Source organism: Emys orbicularis, chromosome 2 (genome assembly GCF_028017835.1).
Source record: "Emys orbicularis isolate rEmyOrb1 chromosome 2, rEmyOrb1.hap1, whole genome shotgun sequence".
NCBI lineage: Eukaryota > Metazoa > Chordata > Testudines > Emydidae > Emys > Emys orbicularis.
The window spans coordinates 53,035,154-53,057,523 of record NC_088684.1 but is presented as its reverse complement, the minus strand read 5'-3'; the positions used below and the strand labels follow the sequence as shown (position 1 = coordinate 53,057,523).

The 22,370-nt window shown below is 44.9% G+C and overlaps 1 protein-coding gene across 6 annotated transcripts in view; it reads right to left on the bottom strand.

Annotated features, from left to right (window-relative positions):
* The window catches only part of LOC135873347 (tumor protein D52-like), a 226,431-nt gene that overhangs the window by 161,820 nt on the left and 42,241 nt on the right, over positions 1-22,370 (bottom strand). For 2 of the 6 annotated variants that reach the window (XM_065397775.1, XM_065397772.1), the window contains exons 1-4: positions 18,480-18,618; positions 11,216-11,331; positions 7,204-7,352; positions 6,134-6,235 (exon numbers count right to left, since the gene is read on the bottom strand). In XM_065397775.1, coding sequence (XP_065253847.1) covers positions 6,134-6,235; positions 7,204-7,352; positions 11,216-11,331; positions 18,480-18,618 — 506 coding nt within the window. Of the gene's footprint in view, positions 1-5,066; positions 5,094-6,133; positions 6,236-7,203; positions 7,353-11,215; positions 11,332-18,479; positions 18,640-22,370 lie in introns of those variants that run through there. The other 4 variants (XM_065397770.1, XM_065397773.1, XM_065397771.1 and 1 more) reach the window with 4 other exon arrangements.

Here is a 22,370-nt window from a genome sequence, read left to right as displayed (position 1 = left end):
CTGGACTGCTGACACACCACTGGTGGAGAAGGAGATGGCTCAGGGTGGACACTGGCAGCTGGTCACTTCTGGCAGCAGGCAGTGCTCCACCCCTGCTCCAAATCCTCCCACCGTGGTAATAGGAAACCATTATGCTCTTCTTGATACAGGAGAAAAGGAATCACCCCCTACAGCAGAGGAGAAGCCTCGTACCCCTAAGGCTGGGAGGTCTGCTGCCACCACTGCAAATAGGAAACGTAGGGTAGTGGTAGTCAGACTCTTCTGAGGGGGACGGAGGCGCCCATTTGTCACCCTGACATTTCATCTTGGGAGGTATGCTGCCTGCCAGGGGCCCATATCAGAGACGTTACGTAGGCATTGTTGAGGATTATGCAGCCTTCCGACTACTACCCCATGTGGGCACAAATGATATTGCGAGGTGTGACACTGAGCGGATCAAGAGTGACTACAGGGCTCTGGGAGTATGGTGAAGGAGTTTGGGGCGCAGGTGGTATTCTCTTTGATCCTTCCTATCAAAGGTAGGGGCCCGGGCAGAGACAGGTGCATCGTGGAGGTGAATGCCTGGCTGCGAAGATGTGTCGCCAGGAGGGCTTTGGCTTCCTCGATCACGGGATGCTATTCCAGAAAGGACTGCTAGGCAGAGATGGTGTTCACCTTTTGAGGAGGGGAAAGACCCTATTTGGACACAGACTGGCTAACCTAGTGAGGAGGGCTTTAAACTAGGTTCGACAGGAACAGGTGAGCAAAGCCCACTGGTAAGTGGAGAACATGGAGACCTGGGAGATGGGTCAGAAATAGGAGGGAGCGTGGGCTACAATGGAGAAAGGAGGGTCAGGGCAAAACTGGGAGGCAAGATCAAATCAATATCTTAGATGCCTATATACAAATCTGAGAAGTATGGGTAATAAGCAGGAAGCACTGGAAGTGCTAATAAATACAACAATGACATTGTTGGCATCACCGAAACTTGGTGGGATAATACACATGATTGGAATGGATGGGTATAGCTTGCTCAGGAAGGATAGATAGGAGGAAAAGGGAGCAGGTGTTGCCTTATATATTAAAAATATACACACTTGGACATAGGAGAAAGAAGTGTTGAAAGTCTCTGGGTTAGGCTAAAAAGGGTAAAAAACAAGGATGATGTCACGCTAGGAGTCTACTACAGGCCACCTAACCAGGTAAAAGAGGTGGATGAGGCTTTTTTAAACAACTAACAAAATCATCCAAAGCCCAAGATTTGGTGGTGATGGGGGACTTCAACTATCCAGATACAGACTACCCAGAAGTTCTTTGACTGCATTGCAGACAACTTTTTATTTCAGAAGGTTGAAAAAGCTACTGGGGGGGAAGCTGTTCTAGATTTGATTTTAACAAATAGGGAGGAACTCATTGAGAATTTGAAAGTGGAAGGCAGCTTGGGTGAAAGCGATCATGAAATCATAGAGTTCACAATTCTAAGGAAGGGTAGAAGGGAGTACAGCAAAATAGAGACAATGGATTTCAGGAAGGTGGATTTTGGTGAGCTCAGAGAGCTGATAGGTAAGGTCCCATGGGAATCAAGACTGAGGGGAAAAAACAATTGAGGAGAGTTGGCAGTTTTTCAAAGGGACACGATTAAGGGCCCAAAAGCAAGCTATTCCACTGGGTAGGAAAGATAGAAAATGTGGCAAAAGACCACCCTGGCTTAACCACAAGATCTTGCATGATCTGAAAAATAAAAAAAGGAGTCACAAAAAAATGGAAACTAGGACAAATATAGGCAAACACAGGAATGCAGGGGCAAGATTAGAAAGGCAAAGGCACAAAATGAGTTCAAACTAGCTACAGGAATAAAGGGAAAGAAGACTACTTTTTATCAATACATTAGAAGCAAGAGGAAGACCAAGGACAGGGTAGGCCCACTGCTCAGTGAGGAGGGAGAAACAGTAACAGGAAACTTGGAAATGGCAGAGATGCTTAATGACCTTTGTTTCAGTCTTCACCGAGAAGTCTGAAGGAATGCCTAACATAGTGAATGCTAATGGGAAGGGGGTAGGTTTAGAAGATAAAATAAAAAAGAACAAGTTAAAAATCACTTAGAGTTAGATGCCTGCAAGTCACCAGGGCCTGATGAAATGCATCCTAGAATACTCAAGGAGCTAATAGAGGAGGTATCTGAGCCTCTAGCTATTATTTTTGGTAAATCATGGGAGACAGAAGAGATTCGGTGGGGCCAGGCCGGAGGGAGCCGCTTGACCGGAGCCGGACTGGGCCGCACCATGCCTTCCTGGAGCCCTCCTCGTGCGTCCCCACCCCAGTTTACCTGCCTGCTGCTTGTTTCAGGCTTCCTGTGAACATCTGATTCGCGGGAAGCAGGGGAGGAGGAGGGGAAGGGAAGGGAAGGGAACGTTCAGGGGAGGAGGGGGAAGTGAGCTGGGGCCGGGGTGGACAGCTGCCAAAGCTTTTGTTAAATTTAAAAGCCCTTTTAGAACCGGTTGTCCCAGAACCGGTTTGTATGTTCCCATTCCCGATGGCTAATTTGTGTCCATTTATCCTTTTACATAGAGACTGTCTGCTTTGGCCAATGTACATGGCAGAGGGGCATTACTGGCACGTGATGGCATATATCATTAGTAGATGTGCAAGTGAATGAGCTTCTGATGGTGTGGCTAGGTCTTATGATGGTGTCGCGAGAGTAGATATGGTGACAGAGAAGGCAATGGGGTTTGTTACAGGGATTGGTTCCTGGGTTAGTGTTTCTGTGGTGTGGTGTGTAGTTGCTGGTGAGTATTTGCTTCAGGTTGGGGGATGGTCTGTAAGCAAGGATTGGCCTGCCTCCCAAGGCCAGTGAGTGTGGGGGATCGTTTTCCAGGATAGGTTGTAGGTCATTGATGCACTGGAGAAGTTTTAGCTGGGGGCTGTACGTGATGGCCAGTGGTGTTCTGTTATTTTCCTTGTTGGGCCTGTCCTGTAGTAGGTGACTTCTGGGTACCCATCTTGCTCTGTCAATCTGTTTTCTCACTTCCCCAGGTGGGTATTGTAGTTTTAAGAACGCTTGATAGAGATCCTGTAGGTGTTTGTCTCTATCTTAGGCCTTGGCTGTAGACAATGGATTGTGTGATGTGTCCTGGATGGAAGCTGGAGCCATGTAGGCAAATATAGCGTCAGTATTGGGTGGTATTTATGTGACCATCACTTATTTGCACTGTAGTATCCAGGAAGTGGGAAGGAAACCTACCAGATCTACTATGTCCTCTTGAGGAGGACTTGGACCAGTAAGCGAGAATAGAAAAAATACATATTATAAGTGTCTGAAGGTGCCATGTCAAAGGCGAGATCAGGTTTCAGCGACCAAGAGAGTGGGAAGAGGTCCTTAAGAACAGTGCATTTAGCTTTAAAACAGATTCTCTATTAAATACATCTCTCTAGCACAGGGTTGGGCAAACTACAGCCCACAGGCGGCATCCGACCTGCCAGCCATTTTAATCCGGCCCTCAAGCTCCAGCTAAGGAGTGGGGTCTGGTGCTTGTCCCACTCTGACACTCCAGCCGGGGAGCAGGGTATGGGGCTTGACCCACACGGCTCCCAGAAGCAGCGGCATGTCCCCCTTCCAGTTCCTACACGTAGGGGCAGCTAGGGGCCTCCGCTCCACATGCTGCCTCTGCAGCTCCAATTGGCCGGGAATCGTGGCTAATGGGAGCTGCAGGGGTAGCACTTGTGGATGGGGCAGTGTGCAGCAGAGCCGCCTGGCCGTGCCTCTACGTAGGAGGCAGAGGGGGGACATGCCACTGCTTCTGGAAGCCGTTTGAGGTAAGCACTGCCCAGAGCCTGCACCCCTGAACCACCCCCCCCACATCCCAACCCCCCCGCCCCAACCTCCGAACCCCTCAGTCCTAGCCCAGAGTATCCTCCTGCACCCCAAGTCCCTCATCCCCCACCCCACCCCAGCATGGAGCCCCATCCTGCAGCCTGAACTCCTCATTTCTGGCCCTACCCTGGAGCTTGCATCCCCTCCTGCATCCCAACCCCAATTTCGTGAGCATTCATGGCCAGCCATACAATTTCCATATCCAGATGTGGCCCCCTGGCCGAAAAGTTTGCCTACCCCTGCTCTAGCAGGTAGCCACTGGAGCCAAGAGGCACTGGTAGGGATAAAACATTGAAGACAGGAATATTATTTTGCAGAACACCGGAATCAAATTTAGAATATTTATACCATGTCTGTTATACACTGTTAAGATACTTGAATTATTATACATTTAGAAGTATTATAGTTTCTCATGCATGTTACCCTGAACTACCTTTTTAATACACAACCCTTTATGTGGTATTGTGTGAATATCGTTTATGCAGCTATATTGTCAATTCCATCAATACTTATTACCCCTTATGCACTACAGTTAGTCAGACCAAGATGATCCACCAAAGTCTGTATAGTAACATTAAATTTAGTAGCATGCCTTTTCAGTTGCTTATAAATCTGAGTCTTATTTGCAAGTTAAATATTAAGTTTGCCTAGGACTCCAAAAATAGTACATACAAAGGGTGAGAAATAGTGTAGTTAGGTAGATTACAGACATCAGTATGGAAACGTATTTAGCCTCAAGTATTGTGACAGCAGTGTAATTACTGAGCAGCTACTGTGATGAGAGACACTGAAAGGAAAACTGCTACTCTATCAGTGCACTGCTGAACAAACATACATGGTACAAACAGGGGACAAGAATTTTTAATCAGACATTAGAGGAAGGAATTCTGCATGCCATTGACCTCAAAGCCTTTTCATGTCTCCTTACAACATGCTTCCACAACTGTTCCCCCTCCCACCTCTCAACAGCTTCCTTTCTTTTACTTTTAAAAAAGTATTACAGTCTTACTGTATATCTGGATTTCTTGTTCATTTAGGAACTACCCAAAATGATGAAATCCAACCCCTGACATTAAAGACTAGGTTATTTTTATTCTGTGTAGTTACTATAAGGGACGCAAGTGTTGTCTAGATAAACCAATTTTAAAAATTGATGTGGAACAGTCTAAGCAATTATGTGCTAAAGTTGTATTAACAATTCTAAAGCCCACCTTACCTAAAGGAATGTGAAAATGCCTGCAATCTGCAGGATGCCAGAGTAAGCATTAAAAAAGAAAGGAAGTTCTGATAAATCTGTAGTAAAATTAATCTCATGTAGCTACTTCTCTTGCTTCTATAAAATGAGTGCTTGAGAGGTAAATGGCAGCACTTGAAATGCAGGGCTGACTTTATTACACTGTTTTCCAATGCAGTTAAAATCTTAACTGGATTACATTTCTATGGGCCAATTAACAGGCAAATAATTTGGTCCACTAATGCAAGACAAGCTACAGCAAGACAGAGGCAAGATAAACAAGAATTTCGCCAATTCCTGTAGTGAAAGCAGTGCAATTGTATGGATTGTACAAGCCTGCAGATGTTAATGGAGTCGGGGGGGGGGGGGGAATCTTTCATGCTGGTCAAAACAGAGGATAGTTTTAAATTGTCTTTGGTATTAGTGTGCATGAAAGATACAATATAATGGATGTGCAGTTTTGGCAGAAGACAGCAACAGATTTTCAGTTTGGCAGTTACCAGCTTTTAACCTGGCACACTGGCAATAGTTCATAAAAAGGTAATAAAATCAGGATCTTGGAATGAAGTTATGAATAGCTTACAAAACATGAAACATGACTTAAGGAAAGCAAACAAAACACCAAAAGCTATCCATACAAAATGGATTTTGATGCAAAAGTTTTAGACAGTCATGAGAGAATGTAATGTGCTTCCATAGGCTGAGATAGCCAAAAAAAAACAGGAGCAATGACACCACAGGAGTACTGATGAAAATACTTACTGTGTAAAATCCTTCTAAAGAGAATCGAGTGACATTAGAAGTAAAAAATTTTAATAGTAAACTATTTTGCGTACATAAACCTCTTGTATGAATAGAATTGCATATAATGATTTTAGGAGTGCATTCCACAAGCAGCCACTCTCTCACCCTGGTCAAGTCAGCAGCAGATGCTCTGCAGGTTCTTGGTATACTAGTCTGTGCCTTTAGTCACTGATCAGAAGTCAAATTAATAATGCGCTCTCCCTCCCCCAGACACTGAACTTCAGTAAAAGATTAATGAAACATACTTCACATCTTCCAGCTTCTTTGTGATGACTGAGCCAACTGATGAAAAAGCAGCAGAAGCCTTCTGCCCAGCCTGAGACAGGGTTTCTGATGTCTTCTTATATCTATATTCAAACAGCCAGAGGTAAATAGGATTCTATTAGTAAGTCTACAGACAGTTACAAGTTGTGCAACATTTTGATACAAAATCTAAAAAACCCACATGAAAATTAAGTCTTTGAATCAAGATGGATATCCAAAATATGCCCCAATCACAAGACACTGAAATTCTACAGCCAATTCTGCAGGTGGTCAGACTAGATAATAATGGTCCCTTTAGCCTTAACACTTAAGTCACTGTCATCAACAAGTTTCAGTGCAGGCTCACCTAGAAATCAATTTGTTTTCTACATGAAGCCAAGCAACATGCTCTGCGGCCACTGGAGAAGTGATTTAAGCTGCAGGCTGAAACCAAGATTGCTAAATTTTGTGCGGTTCTAGTGAAAGACTGCTTGAAGAGGTGATTAAGAGTAAAGGCTTTGTGCTGAATCTCAAGGTTATGAAACCTTTCCGTATAAACTTTTTACTTCATGCATACAGTTATTGCAGATCTTTCAGATATCCACCAGTTGAGTGATGTTAAAAATGACAATCTTTGGAATTTTGTTTGGATAAAATCCCAGGTTCAAGTGCCCATTGTAGTATTGTGCATTTCTTTTCCTACATCAGGGAAAGATTTATAATAGTTTACCAATTAAAGAGAGAAGGATATTGCATTTGATTTGCACCATCTTGGTGAGGCGATGTGCTGGCAAAACAGAATTGCTTTTTCGTTTATGCAGAATAGGAATCATGGCATTGTAAAGACAGGGTTGTTAGAAGTCTCTTTGGGACAGGGACTTGGCTAGATTTTAATGAAGCGTAGTTTTACCTTAAACTTGATACCCTCAAGAAGGCTGCTACAGTTTCTTCAGACATTTGAAAGTAAAGAAAGTTTGACTAGTAAATATGTTACAAAGTTTAACAGCACAGGAACAGTTTTCACTTAACCAACACAGATTCATGATACACTGAACCAGTGACAGGGACATACGCTGAAGTAGAAGTCACATCTTGCCAGCCTTTGGTAATGTTCTGCCTCAGTTCCTGCAGTGAATTGATTCCTAATTTTCTCTTGATCTCTGCTAGATGCTTCTCCTTGGCAGCTAGCACCTGTGAGAGCGTCTGGATTTCCTCTTCTACCTAGGGCAGTATACAGTTCAAGGAGGAAGATCAGTTAGCAAGTGACGTAACCAGTTAGCAATACTTCATTTAGGAAGTTAACTGAAGAACATTTAGCATGATGAAGTAATTTACAATGGATGCCATGTTTTAACATTTCTTCTTGTGTTTTATAGATTCATAGATTCTAGGACTGGAAGGGACCTCGAGAGGTCATCGAGTCCAGTCCCCTGCCCGCATGGCAGGACCAAATACTGTCTAGACCATCCCTGATGGACATTTATCTAACCTACTCTTAAATATCTCCAGAGATGGAGATTCCACAACCTCCCTAGGCAATTTATTCCAGTGTTTAACCACCCTGACAGTTAGGAACTTTTTCCTAATGTCCAACCTAGACCTCCCTTGCTGCAGTTTAAGCCCATTGCTTCTTGTTCTATCCTTAGAGGCTAAGGTGAACAAGTTTTCTCCCTCCTCCTTATGACACCCTTTTAGATACCTGAAAACTGCTATCATGTCCCCTCTCAGTCTTCTCTTTTCCAAACTAAACAAACCCAATTCTTTCAGTCTTCCTTCATAGGTCATGTTCTCAAGACCTTTAATCATTCTTGTTGCTCTTCTCTGGACCCTTTCCAATTTCTCCACATCTTTCTTGAAATGCGGTGCCCAAAACTGGACACAATACTCCAGCTGAGGCCTAACCAGAGCAGAGTAGAGCGGAAGAATGACTTCTCGTGTCTTGCTCACAACACACCTGTTAATACATCCCAGAATCATGTTTGCTTTTTTTGCAACAGCATCACACTGTTGACTCATATTTAGCTTGTGGTCCACTATAACCCCTAGATCCCTTTCTGCCATACTCCTTCCTAGACAGTCTCTTCCCATTCTGTATGTGTGAAACTGATTTTTCCTTCCTAAGTGGAGCACTTTGCATTTGTCTTTGTTAAACTTCATCCTGTTTAACTCAGACCATTTCTCCAATTTGTCCAGATCATTTTGAATTATGACCCTGTCCTCCAAAGCAGTTGCAATCCCTCCCAGTTTGGTATCATCCGCAAACTTAATAAGCGTACTTTCTATGCCAATATCTAAGTCGTTAATGAAGATATTGAACAGAGCCGGTCCCAAAACAGACCCCTGCGGAACCCCACTCGTTATGCCTTTCCAGCAGGATTGGGAACCATTAATAACAACTCTCGGAGTACGGTTATCCAGCCAGTTATGCACCCACCTTATAGTAGCCCCATCTAAATTGTATTTGCCTAGTTTATCGATAAGAATATCATGCGAGACCGTATCAAATGCCTTACTAAAGTCTAGGTATACCACATCCACAGCTTCTCCCTTATCCACAAGACTCGTTATCTTATCGAAGAAAGCTATCAGATTGGTTTGACATGATTTGTTCTTTACAAATCCATGCTGGCTGTTCCCTATCAGAAAGGGATTGATGCAAAAGGGTCCTTTTTTTTTTTTATAAAAAAGGACTGCAGACATTAGGAAGAGACCAGTGCAAAAAAGGTTCTCATCTCCTCCAGTTATTTCAGCGTTTCTGAAGGACTGGATGATTTAGGAGATAAATGAGGCCCTATAGCCTATTAATCTACTCATCCAGATTAATAGTAAATAATTGTCTACAAGACAGTTCTTTTAGCCAGTTTGGAGATCAAGGATTGTCTCGTTAAGGGAACTACCATACACTTTCATGCCTCAAACCGGACATGAAAGGACTGTTAAGATGTGGTTATAGGGACTAGTGAAGCCTGCACTGTACCTGTTCTGTGCCTAAGATTTGTGCTCTTGTAAAAATGCAGGGTAGCTGCCCTGGAGACTAAAGGTTCTTGAGAAGAATAGACTGACAGTATTACATTTCTTAAAAGCCAAATGCCAAGGTTTGAGCATCCAACATGAAGCACCCTATGGAGACCCTATCTTCAGAGGAAAGGTGCTCAACCAATATGCCTATATATGAACACCACTCCCGAACAGGCCAGCAGAGGCTAGAGAAATGACTAGCTGGGGAATGCGAGCTTTATTCATCAACTCTAGGATGTGAAACAAGCATTTAGGCAGAGATGTTCAAACTTAAGGGTCTGAAGTTAAACTATATGGAGGCTCTAGCAGTCTTTACTCCTGAGGGCATTCTGCACCTAAAAATTCTGCATGCAATATTGTAAAATTCTGCACGTTTTACTTGTCAATAAATAAATGTGGAGGCTCCAGCATGACAATGGGGAGCACAGGCCACTGGCTGCACAAAAGGTGGGAGATCACCCTGCAGCCTCCCCAACCCCAGGACAGTGGTGAGGCTGCACCCGACCCTGACACTGCACAAGGCCTAGCCCAGAAACACCCTGTCCGCCAGATGCACCAGGTGTGGGGCAGGCAGGCTCAACCAGGCAGTATCCGAGGGGCTGTGTGGGGTTAGAGGATTCTGTGTGGGACAATCTGGGTGCAGGCAGCTCAGTAGGGGGTCTAGGTGTGGGGGATCTGGATGCACAGGCTCATGGGGGGGGGGTCCAGGTGCAATGTGACTCTGCAGGGGCTTCCAGGTGAAGGTGGTTGGGGCTCAGCGGAGGGATCTTTGTGTGTGGGGGGGTCTCAGCAGGGGACTGCGTGCTAGGGGAGTGGGGCTTGGTGGGATGGGGTCTGGATGCAGCTAGTTGGGGGGAGTCACTGGCGTGGAGGTCTGGAGGCAGGGTGTCTGGGTGCAGAGAGCTCCAATTGTAGGGGTTGAGGTTCAGTGGAGTGAGCTTCAGGTATGGCAGGCTGGGGGGGTTCTGGGTGTATGGGGTGAGGCTTGGCAGGGATGTCTAGGTACAGGAGGTCCAGATGCACAGGGGTGGTGAGGATGGGGGAGCAGCTCCCTGTACAGTGACACCTCCGCCCCACAGCTGAGGAGTGATGGGGGCAGGAAGCAGGGGAGTATGCCGAGCTTCCTGCAGCAGAGGGAGGTTTTGGGGGTGGGTCTGACAGCCCCAGCCACTCCTTTCAGGGGAAGAGGAAGTCCCGTCCTCTTCTGCCTCCAGCCCAGCCGGGACTAGCAGCTCATCCCGGCTCAGGGTAGGAGCCACTGGCTGGGGTGTGTCCAGCCCCACAGTGATTTACCTCAGAGCTGCTCTGGGTGCCTGAAACGTTGTACCTGTGTTGATAGGGAGTGGTGCGTGACTGCTCTTGCAGCTTCCCCATCAGAAAGTCATTTTTCTGCAGGGAAGCAAAGAAATCTGTGGGGGAAATGAATTCTGTGCACATGCAGTGGCGCAGAATTCCCCCAGGAGTAAAGTCTTATTTAAGTAGCCTGATTTTTTTCAGGTTTCACTGAAACTAGAGAGTGCTCAACAGCTTTAGAAGTAAAGGCTTTAGGAGCCTAGTTCATTTTGGCTCATTGATAAGGTCTTTGTTTAATGTTTACTGCTGGTATGAATTAAGGACAAGATTAATTTCCTTATTAACCATTAGCAATAAGTGTGCACATCAATAACACTACAAACAATAAAAACATTAGCAGAGTGGGTGTTTTACTAGTGGATTCTAAAGTCGAAGTGTGAAGGGAAGTGGACAAGGTGTTCAAGCCTGGGCACCTAAAGACAGACACTTAAAGTTAGATTTCGGCATATACTGAAAATGACTAGTTATAGAATACTGAGCACTGGTAGCTTTAGCTGACTTTAGTGAGATTTGAGAGTACCAGTTTTGAATTAAAATCAAGGAGATTAAATGCCTAAAGTTGGGGACCCGAAGTTGACCATTTTGGTCAGTGCTTCCCAGACTTCTATTCTGACAGCCAGTTCAGAGAAGGATCTTATTCAAACTTTGAACTTACTGGTTTCTGAAAGATTTCATTCAGAGTGAGAGCCACCTGCATGAAGATTGTTCTTTACCTTAGCAAGTTCTTTTCTTAGTTCCTCCTGTTCTTCTTCAGAAAGATTTTCTGTCAGATTAACAGTAGCAGCAGCATCCTCTCCTACCTCAGGTACTGTGTCTGAGCTCAGCAAACCTGTGAGAGAAAGATTAGTAGAGTACTTTATTTGCTAAGAAAAGATGGTAGATGTATTGCGGTCTCCATGGAGACTGCAAGATTTGTTCTTGTGGCAAACGCTACAATGCCAGAGTTTGTGTACTAAGGAGTACTGAAATCCTTAAGGCAATTGTTTTGGCACTTATATAAGGGCCTCCTAGTTTGACATCAGCATTGAAGTCAGCGTCCTTAGTTTGGAAGGCTGTTTCTTACACATGTAGGATGGATAGAAAAGAAAGCAGAAATCCTTGAATCTCCATTGCCAGACCCCTGCTGTAGCCAGGGGGAAGTACTGCCTATCATCCTTTAGCCTACCAGTCAAGTTCTCAAAGAAAATACAGGTAGCACCTAGCACTAAGGTGGAATCAGAGAACAGCCATCTCTATCCTTTGGCCTTCTTAACTGGGGCTTGGGAAAGAAGACCTTGTTAAATAGACACCAGGTTTACAGGTTTTTGAATACATCTCTGCAGACAAATAAGGAATTTTATACTTAGTTCTGAATGGCCAACATAGCAACTAAGTAAGATGGATTCTATTCTCATTGTATGTCATTAAAACTCTAGACAATTCTACCAGTTCAGCGAGATTGCCATTTGTAACTCTTCACATTTATCCTGCAGAACCTTGCTTACTGATGTGCAAGGAGAGCCATCTTGTCCAGAGCCCACAGTTGAATTTGCTGTTCTGATGGTCTTGAGAAACCAATTGAGTGTATTTGATATGGAAAAAGTCGCAAGACAAGCCCTGGGCCTCAGTCATTTTCAGACCAAAACATGTTTTAAGTACTGGCATGTACTATGATCACCACTAAATGTATATTTCATAGTAGTAGTCTGATTAACAAGTTTTTGGCTTCAGCCTTGGTGGACACAGCACTGAAGTATAAAGCTAATGGATTCCAGCCTTAATATTTTATCTACCAGCAGTTTGTTACTGCTCGTTAGGCAAGTAATTCTTGCTAAACCATTTATCCTCACTTATTAATTTGTATTACCAGAGAGTCAGGAAATCCCTTGAGTTAGGAGCTGTGTAAATAAAACAGTTCCTACCCCCAGAGAGCTTGCAATGCAAGCACAATAGTATGTGGACAGCAAATAAGAATATTACAGCAGAAGAGCATTGGCTTTCTATCTGGGGGAGGAAAAAGAAGGGGGGGGGAGGAGAGAAAAAAACAACACCACACACCACACCACACCTGGTAAGCCTGGAGTGTATGTCACAAGAAAATAAAAGACATAGAATTATAGAAGATTAGGGTTGGAAGAGACCTCAGGAGGTCATCTAGTCCAACCCCCTGCTCAAAGCAGGACCAACAGCAACTAAATCATCTCAGCCAGGGATTAGTCAAGCCGAGCCTTAAAAACCTCTAAGGATGGAGGTTCCACCACCTCCCTAGGTATGCCTTATACCTCAAAGAGTCAAAGACAGACCCTTCTGTGATGAGCCAGTGTTGATGTCATTAGGCCTATATACACCAGAGTTCTTCCATGTTTAAACTCTGTCCTTCCATGTTTAACTCTAATTGACCTCAAAAGCCAAGGACAGAAATTGGAATGTGTAAATAGCTAGTTACCAATTACGACCTTGCTCGTACCCAGGTACCAAGCAATGATGAGGTTTGCATGTTTTTAGCTGGAGAAGGGGTAATAAACTAAGGGTAAACAGAACCAAATAACTGTTTAGAGGAATGTTACTAACAAGCTAGATTTATAGCCCTAGAATGATTTAACGGCTTAAATGTATAAACATGCCTTCGGTAGAGGGGGGGGTGGTAGAGGGGGAGAGAGGGGGGGCTTAGTTGTGAAAAGTATATGAGGAGAGAAACTGTTTTTTGCTGGTGTGCTCGATTTGAGACTTGCCTGTCTCCTTGCACCACTTTGAGATCTCAAATAAACTGATTGTTTCTCCACCCCGGTATGTTTATTGGCACGAAGCACGCCGGGCAACGAACCCCGCTGTTGCTGTCCTCGGGCCTCTGTGCCTGCAACACCAGTGTGCCTAATCTATTTTCCAGAAAACAGATCCCAGTGTTTTCATCCATACAACTGTTACAAGGCACTCTCCAGAAACAAACCTGAAATACCTTTTGCCACTGTAGGAAGATGAGAGAGGGTAACATGACCATTTTTACAAGATCCCCAACAGTATGCTAACTACTTGCTCTTGAGCTAAGACTGCTTGAAAACCTTATTCCTGAAGGGATGCAAGCAACTGAGTAATGTTTCTAACAGCTTGCTGGAGCCAAGATTTTTGTAGTATTCTTTTCTCCAAAGGGTGACTGAGGCACATATACAATATGTTGCCATTTTATGGCTGTAAGAAATTTCTGTACTTAATGCTTTCAGACACCCTATTGGAGGGCCAGGAGTAGATACATGTCACAGCCAAAATAGCTTGCAGAATCGTAACAGACTTGTCTGGCTTTCATGTGTTTAGTATTAATTGTATTAAATCTTAATGACAGTCAGCTGGGAATAGTGTAGCTCTTCCTATACTTCAGTATTTAACTGCAACTACTTCAGAACAAGTGCAAAGATAAGAGGAAAGATATGAAACAAAAAATAAAACCAAGTAGAGACTCCAATTTGAGAATTTAGAATTGGGACACCAGTATATTACAAGTTGGGCTGTCAAGTGATTAAAAAAATTAATCACGATTAATTGCGCTGTTAAACTATAGAATACCATTTAAATATTTTTGGATTTTTTTTCTACATTTTTAAATATATTAATTTCAATTACAACAGAATACAAAGTGTACAGTGCTCACTTTATATTTTTATTACAAACAATTGCACTGTAAAAAGCTTCAATTCACCTCATTGAAGTACTGTAGTGCAATCATGAAAGTTGAACTTACAAGTGTAAAAAATAACTGCACTTAATAAAACAATGTAAAGCTTTAAAGCCTACAAGTCCACTCAGTCCTACTTCTTGTTCAGCCAATCACTCAGACAAACAAGCATTCAGTGCTGGAGGGGTGAAGTAAGCAATGACTTGTACAGGAGGAGGGCCTGGGAGGACAGGGGGTGACAACAGGGAGGAGCAAGCAATAACTTGTGCAGGAGAAGGATGAGGGCGATGTCTTGCTGCTGCTTCTGGAAGGGTGGTTTCTGGTACTGGGCTAGCTCAGTTAAAGGAGGCGAGCTGGACTCCCTTCAGCTGAGTGAGCCTTTGTTTGCAAGGGAAGGTGGACTTTACCTCAGGGACTCATACTGCAGAGGAGGAGAGGTTGAGCTCACCAGGACCATGTTCTCTATGGGGTATCCCCAGAGCGAGCGGCTGGGTAGGGGTAATGGGACATGATGCAGAAGGGTTGGTCCTGGGAGTGACGGGCTGGCCAGGGCAACAGTACATCCCGTTTTGGCCAGTACAGTCCCCTTTTTCAGCTTTGTCCAGGCCGTCCCCACTTTTTTTTATTATTATTAATAAACACACACGGGCATTTGTCCTGGCTGCAAGGCCAAGCAGAGAAATGTGTCTGCTGCCCAGGGGTCAGCTGAAGGCAGCACTGCCTGCCAACAGGAAAGCGGAGAAATTTGCTGCTGGTGGGCTGCGGGCAGCACAGGGCTCGGCCCTGGGGGTGGGTGAGCGGCTTGGGCAAACTCTCTGCAAGGGGGGGCAGCTCGGGCAAGCCCCTGGCCATCCCATTTTTACTTTAAGAAATATGGTCACCTGGGGGTGGGGAGGAAGAGGAGGAAGGGTCAAGATCTCTACTTCTCCGCTGGAGCCAGGATGAGAACCATATCTTTCTCTAGCCTCTTCTCTTCCCACCCTCTGGTGACTGCTTGTGTTACTGCACCTGACCGGACATAGGTTCTCTGCAGCAGCTGATGCTGCCCTCCCACCTAGAGGGTCTGCAATTAACGCACATTAAAAAAATTAATATACTAATTGTGCTGTGTTAATCGCATGTGTTAATGGTGATTGACAGCCCTAATTACAAGATGACTGGAACAGAGTCATCTGAATTATCTATCCATAAACAGTTTATGTGAATTCAGTGCTAATGAAATATCCCAGATTGTCAGCAACGTCTATATATTTGAGGAATAGGGTCAACATAAGCAGCACAATCCTCTTCACGTCACCGCATGCCTCAATTTTGAGCTCGAGACCACCCAGGTCAAGACTGTAGATAGGCTTCCATATGCATTTAGTCCTCAACCTCTGCACCACTCACAGGCAAAGGTGGATTTTTGTGGTGCCACATTTTCAGGAGACTGGAAGTCACTGCTATTCAGAATCCTCTTCCCTGACAGCTAGTGCAAGTTAAGTTACTCCTGAAGCCAAGGTTTTAACCCGCCTTCATAGTAAATCTGAACTTCCCCAAAAAAGCTTAAAAACCTCATCCTGCCAGTAGCACATGGAAAGCTCTCCATTGGATGTGGGTCGACAGTATTGACATATTGCTAGCAAATGACTGACCAACTCAATTTCACGTCAAAACAGTTGTTACCACCTAAGATATTTTCAGGAGTTCTCCTCCAATATACATTTGGAATACTGTCAGCTCTTTAGGAGCTAAAGTCTGGACTGAACAGATTAAGGGGCTAGATTGTTTTCATTCTACAATGCTTGCTAAATAGTGTTTATCCTCTAAGATGGTATTTTTTCAGAAGTTTAACTAGTTTGATAGCCACAAGTTGTGTGGGGTAATTTAGTTATCTTTACACAACTAAGGGATGACCAAAATAATACATCATCAATTTAGATCTACCTGGTTCTTTTTTGAAAAGAAGTCTTCCAGTATATGTTAGCTGACTAATTAGTGTGGGCAATCTTATGACTTTTGAGGGTTAATGCCAATGATAGCATTCCAATTACTACCCCAGTACATGTTTGTCTGGAGAGCTGGAATGGCATCTTCATTTTAGCATCTCAGATTATCAAGGTTTTTAAACCCCTTTGAGCTAATGTCTTCCTCATTTGAGATCTAAATGGTTTGCAAAATCAAAAGGGAAAGCACTTGGCTTTAAAAGATGTAATTAGCACTTGCGACACAGTTTGAGAACTGCGAACTCCTTAGGAACTTGAGAAATCTTGTTTGCCGACTTCCCTGTTCTGCTACTACAAAATGAATTACTATTAGAATCATCCACACATATTCATGGTCTCAAAAAAAAAAAAAAAAAAAAAAAAAAAAAAAAAAAAAACCTCTGCCCAAAAAAACCTAATATTTAGGAGTAGTCAATATGATCTGACCCACTAGTTCTGGGAACAGGGAAATGTGGTCCTTGATTACTGGTTCTGTTCATTCCCTCTGAAGCCCCTTGCATTGGCCACTGTTGGAAGACAGGATACTGGGCTAGATGCACCTTTGGTCTAACCCAGTATGGCTGTTCTTATGTTGAAAGGCTGCAGGTTTTCCTATCATTGTAAATTTTATATTTGCCATGAACTTCACCCTCAGTGAGCAGAAATAGAGATTAGTTAAGTCTCACTAGACAGTGAAGTATCATGATAGGCATAACAGTTTAAAGCCCAGGAACGCCGGGGGGGGGGGGGGGGGGGGAGAGAGAGAAATGTTCCCATGTACACTAAGAATTTTTCTTAATCAATCTGGCCTCCTAGTGATCTTAAGTTTACTCACATAACTGCTTACAGGCTAACTGGAAGGGATTTTTGCTTTGTGATTGACAAAGGAGAGGCATGAAGTATCTAATTTACAGTCTGTCAAGTCAGTTTCCCCCTGATTTTGCTAGAGAATATTTGGTCATGTTGAGGATGCGTACCTTGAGTTCCCACATTGATTGAAGGTGAAGATGTTGGACAGAGTTGTCATTGTTCCACAGGAGTCATTGGTTTTCATTTTAACTTCAATCTGGGAAGAACTTCTCTAGCTCAACTTTCACTTGTAAGTTATTTCACTAATTCTCTAGTCAGTCTGATGAGAAAATACCTGTCTTTTCTCCATACTAATACCTTAGGCCTCCTATCTACAGAGGACCAAGTGCCCAAACAGTCTTTTCTATCATGTGTCTGACTAAGTGGGTATTCACCCACGAAAGCTTATGCTCTAATATGTCTGTTTGTCACTTTTTATCTATCCCTACAGTTTAGCTTTAAAACATGCTTCTTAACAGTTCTGTCCTCATTTGGGGGGGGGGGGAAGAGAGAGAAGAAGAGGGGGAGGTACCATATTCTTTTGCATTTATTATTTACCATTTATCAGTTCACAAACAACTTCTTGTTCATACTGCATTCAGATCTGACCAGAACGAGAGCAATGTGTTCACTAGCATAAGGAGGGGTGGGTGGGGCAGGAATAGAAGCAAACAAATGAGCATAGGAGGGTGCCAGAGGTTCCCAGTTCTCCAACTGGAGAGTATTTTCACAAGTGTTCAAGACAAATTCAAAGTGCCAGTTCGTATGTAATTATAAATGTTTAATTTTAGACCAAGGGCACCAAGGTGGCTTCTTTGGCACATGCGGCACTAAAAGCAGTATTCATCCCAACCAGACTCTGCTGTTTGTGTGCACAAGAAAGTTAGTTTGCAGCAATGGGGGGGAAAGAAAGGGGGGAGGAAAAGCTATGTGGGAATTGTAATTTAAAGACTTTATGGGCCTTTGTTAGATTGGGAAATACTAAGACACAGAACCAACAAGAGTTAATGTCCAATTTCCACGAATTTGGGGCACTGGCTATTTTAAGCTGAAGTACATCTTAGATTTTTTTGATGCAAGATTCACATGCAACTAAAACAATTGTTAAGCTATGTTAAGTATCCCCATCTTGCAAAAATTTGCTTTCTTAGTCAGTTTTCAGATCACTTATTTTTGCTCAGTCTACTTCAGACCCCAGACAGCGTGTTTACAGCAGGAAATCAATGTTAGTCATTCTATGAAGCATATGTACTGCAGGTCATTCCATAAGGCAGAATTTTTTTGTATCCAGTAAGCCTCCCAAGTTGGGAGCAGAGGACCAAATTGTCCTCATTTATACCTGTAACCCTTTCGGTCAATGATGTTGCCAGAATAGGAATTCGGCCCCCACAACACCAGCCCCTAGACTTCCAGAATTTGATTGCTCTTGCTGCAGATGTAATCATTTGTACATGGATTAAAGTAAACTAGTATACTCACTGCTCTCCCCCACAAAAAAATATTAAGGAAAAAAGTTACCAGAATTCTTCTGTACAGGTGATCCAGGTGGAGAGATGTTTACACTAGGTGACAGGTAGAGATAGTTTTTGTTAACTCCACTATTGAAATCAAAAGGAGATTTATAATCCTCATTTAGATCTGGATCCCTCCAATCCATCCCAGAAAGTTCAGAATGCATGTTCACTCCTTAACATAGATCAACATCCACTGAAGCATTCATCCTGATTGTCAGCGTTGTGCAGCCTCATTCACTTAGTAATCCCAACCATAGGATTTAGATGTTGTACTTTCCCACACTGCACTTTATTTCCTTTGGACGACTTTAGACATTCATATATGACTCAAGTGCAGTACACATTTATTAAATTACTTCTGAGCCATGTTGTAGTTGTGGCATAGCACAAGGTTAAGTTTCTGTAAATCTATAACCTGGGCTGGGTTTTACAGACCATTCCCTTGGTAAACAAACACTTGCAGCACACTATGCACAGGCTTCTGGGACGTCTTAGTCTTCTGCAGAATTGCAGCCAGAATTTTCAATCATTTAAATAAAAAAGTCAGCTGACTGCAGCTGTACCAGGATATCCTTAATCTTCTAGGACACAAAAGGATTACTAGCCATAATCTATTCTATATGCCATCTGTGTAGGACTGTTAATCATAGAAATAAGAAATTGTGCATGGCTTCCTGTTGTCTGTGCAACAACTGTTTGTAATTTGTGTTGCTAGCAAAAATAAAAAAAGTCAATCTGTTTATCTAGCAAGATTACAATGAGGCACCCATCTCAGCAGTCTAATATACTTAAAGTAGTATTTGTCACCTGAGAAGAGAGTTACCAATATATTCAAGATACTTTCAGATGAGACCCATTGCTGGGGTCAGCAATGGACAAACTGATTAACAGACCATACAAAAAGTGTATAAGGGTATGTCTACACTACGAGAGTACTTCGATTTTAGTTAATTCGACTATGTGGAATCGATATTACAAAGTCGAACGTGTGTGTCCACACTAAGGACAGTAATTCGACTTTGTGAGACTTTGTGAGTCCACACTAACGGGGCAAGCGTCGACATTGGAAGCGGTGCACTGTGGGCAGCTATCCCACAGTTCCCGCAGTCCCCGCTGCCCATTGGAATTCTGGGTCGAGCCCCAAATGCCTTCTGGGTAAAAAAATGTGTCGAGGGTGCTTTTGGGTGCCTGTCGTCATCCGTCCGTCACTCCCGCCCTCCCTCCCTCCCTGAAAGCGCCGGCGGGAAATCAGTTCGCGCACTTTTCTGATTACTGACAGCGCGGACGCCACAGCAGTGCGAGCATGGATCCCGCTGCGACCATCGCTGCAGTTGTGGCAGTTCTCAACGCCTCGCAGCTTCTCATCCACCTTTACCAGAGGCAGCTGCAGATAAATCAGGAGAGGAGGCTACGGCACCACCGTGACGGCATGAAGTCGGACACTAGCTCCGACCTCTCAGAAAACATGAGACCCAGCGCCCAGGACATCTCGGTGTCACTGGGTCTTGTGGATACTGTGGAACGGCGATTCTGGGCCCGGGAAACAAGCACGGACTGGTGGGACCGCATAGTGCTGCAGGTCTGGGATGAATCCCAGTGGCTGCGAAACGTTCGCATGCGGAAGGGGACTTTCCTCGAACTGTGTGAGTTGCTGTCCCCTGCCCTGAAGCGCAATGACACCCGGATGCGGGCAGCCCTGACTGTCCATAAGCGAGTGGCCATAGCCCTCTGGAAGCTTGCAACGCCAGACAGCTACCGGTCTGTCGCGAACCAGTTTGGTGTGGGCAAATCTACCGTGGGGGTTGCTGTCATGCAAGTAGCCAAGGCAATCGTCAAGCTACTGCTCTCAAAGGTAGTGACCCTGGGAAACGTGCAGGTCATCATAGATGGCTTTGCCGAGATGGGATTCCCAAACTGCGGTGGGGCTATAGATGGGACTCACATCCCTATCCTGGGACCGGACCACCAGGCCAGCCAGTACATAAACAGAAAGGGATACTTTTCCATGGTGCTGCAAGCACTGGTGGACCATCGGGGACGTTTTACTAATATCAACGTTGGATGGCCTGGCAAGGTTCATGACGCTCGGGTTTTCAGGAACTCTGGTCTGTTTAGACGTCTGCAGGAAGGTCTTTACTTCCCGGACCACAAAGTAACTGTTGGGGATGTGGAGATGCCTACAGTGATCCTCGGGGACCCTGCATACCCGCTCATGCCCTGGCTCATGAAGCCCTACACTGGCGCACTGGACTCAGGGAAAGAACTCTTCAACTACCGGCTCAGCAAGTGCAGAATGGTGGTGGAGTGTGCTTTTGGCCGTCTCAAGGGGAGATGGAGAAGCTTACTCACTCGCTGTGATCTCAGCGAGACCAATATCCCCATTGTGATAGCTGCTTGCTGTGTGCTCCACAATCTGTGTGAGAGCAAGGGGGAGACCTTTATGGCGGGGTGGGAGGTTGAGGCAAATAGCCTGGCTTCTGATTACGCCCAGCCAGACAGCCGGGCGATTAGAAGATCCCAGCGGGACGCGCTGTGCATCAGGGAGGCTTTGAAAGCCAGGTTCCTGACTGAGCAGGGTCTCCAGTGACTGTTTAGTTTGTGGACTCAGAACCTGAACCTGCCCCCGTTTCTTTACCCAGTTACTGTTCACTATCCTTCCAAGTTACATACCCCCTTCACCACCTTCCCAACAAATAAAATCTGTTCCGTTTTGTTAATGAACAAGGTTCTCTTTCTTACTGTTTTCGCGGGAATGTTTTAAACCGGGGACGCAGACTGTGGCGGGGGGCGGGTTTAGTGTTTTGATGCAAATGATGCTTCTAAACTCCTGGAATGACAGGCTCCGCAGTGCTGGATTGGTTGTTTCAACGGAGCCTGCCAGCGGGACTGCGTGTATGTGTCCCAGCGGGACTGAGTCCTGGGCGGGACTGCGTGTATGTGTCGGCCAAGTGACTTTCTGGCAGGGGGCGGAGGGTTACAGACCCCCTGCTGCGTGGCTCTGTGATCCAGGATAAGGACCGCGGCATAAGATCTCTAACTGCCCTCCCCCGCCACAAAGTCACAGATCAACCCCCCCGCACCCCAGAACATGAAAACCGCCTCCCAGACTGACCAGGGTAACTGGTGACTGCACTGTGTATGTGTCCTGATGCTGGACCTGCACCCGCCTCTGTAGCCTGCTAAAGGTGACTGTCCTGTCCAAGTAACAAACCCCTTCCCCCCCTTCAGACAGAATCCCCTCTAAAAGACACTCTCGGAAACAGTACTTAACAGAAACAGATGTTTTATTATGAACCGCACATGAAAAGGGGGGGAGGAAACTTGGACGGGGGCTTGTGTGAGATGGGTAGGAAAGGACTTTTCAAACTTTGTGGAACGAGAGCCTTACATTGCTGCAGCAGTGTGCAGGGGCTGACTGAAAGTTTTAATGGCCCTTGCCGCCCCTCCTTCTTTGGACTTTTGGTGAGGGGGGTGTGGGACTTGGTGGCGGGAGAGGGCGGTTAGAGATAGACAGCAGCAGGGCTCTGTCCTCCTGCCTCCGGTCTTGCAGAACATCCACTAGGCGCCGGAGCGTCTCCGTTTGCTCCCTCATTAGTCCAAGCAGGGTTTGAGTAGCCTGCTGGTCCTCCTGGCGCCACCTCTCCTCCCGTTCCATGACTGCTCTGTGCATTTGTGACAAGTTCTCCCTCCACTGTGTCGTCTGGGCTGCCTGCTCTCGTGAGCAGTCCATAAGTTCATAAAACATGTCCTCACGCGTCTTCTTCTTCCTTCTCCTAATCTGCGCTAGCCTCTGGGAGTGTGATGCCAGGCTGGGTTGGGAGACAGTCGCAGATGTGTCTGTGGGAATGGGAGAAAGGGAGTGAATTCCTGAGACAGATAAATGAAGTTGCTAACA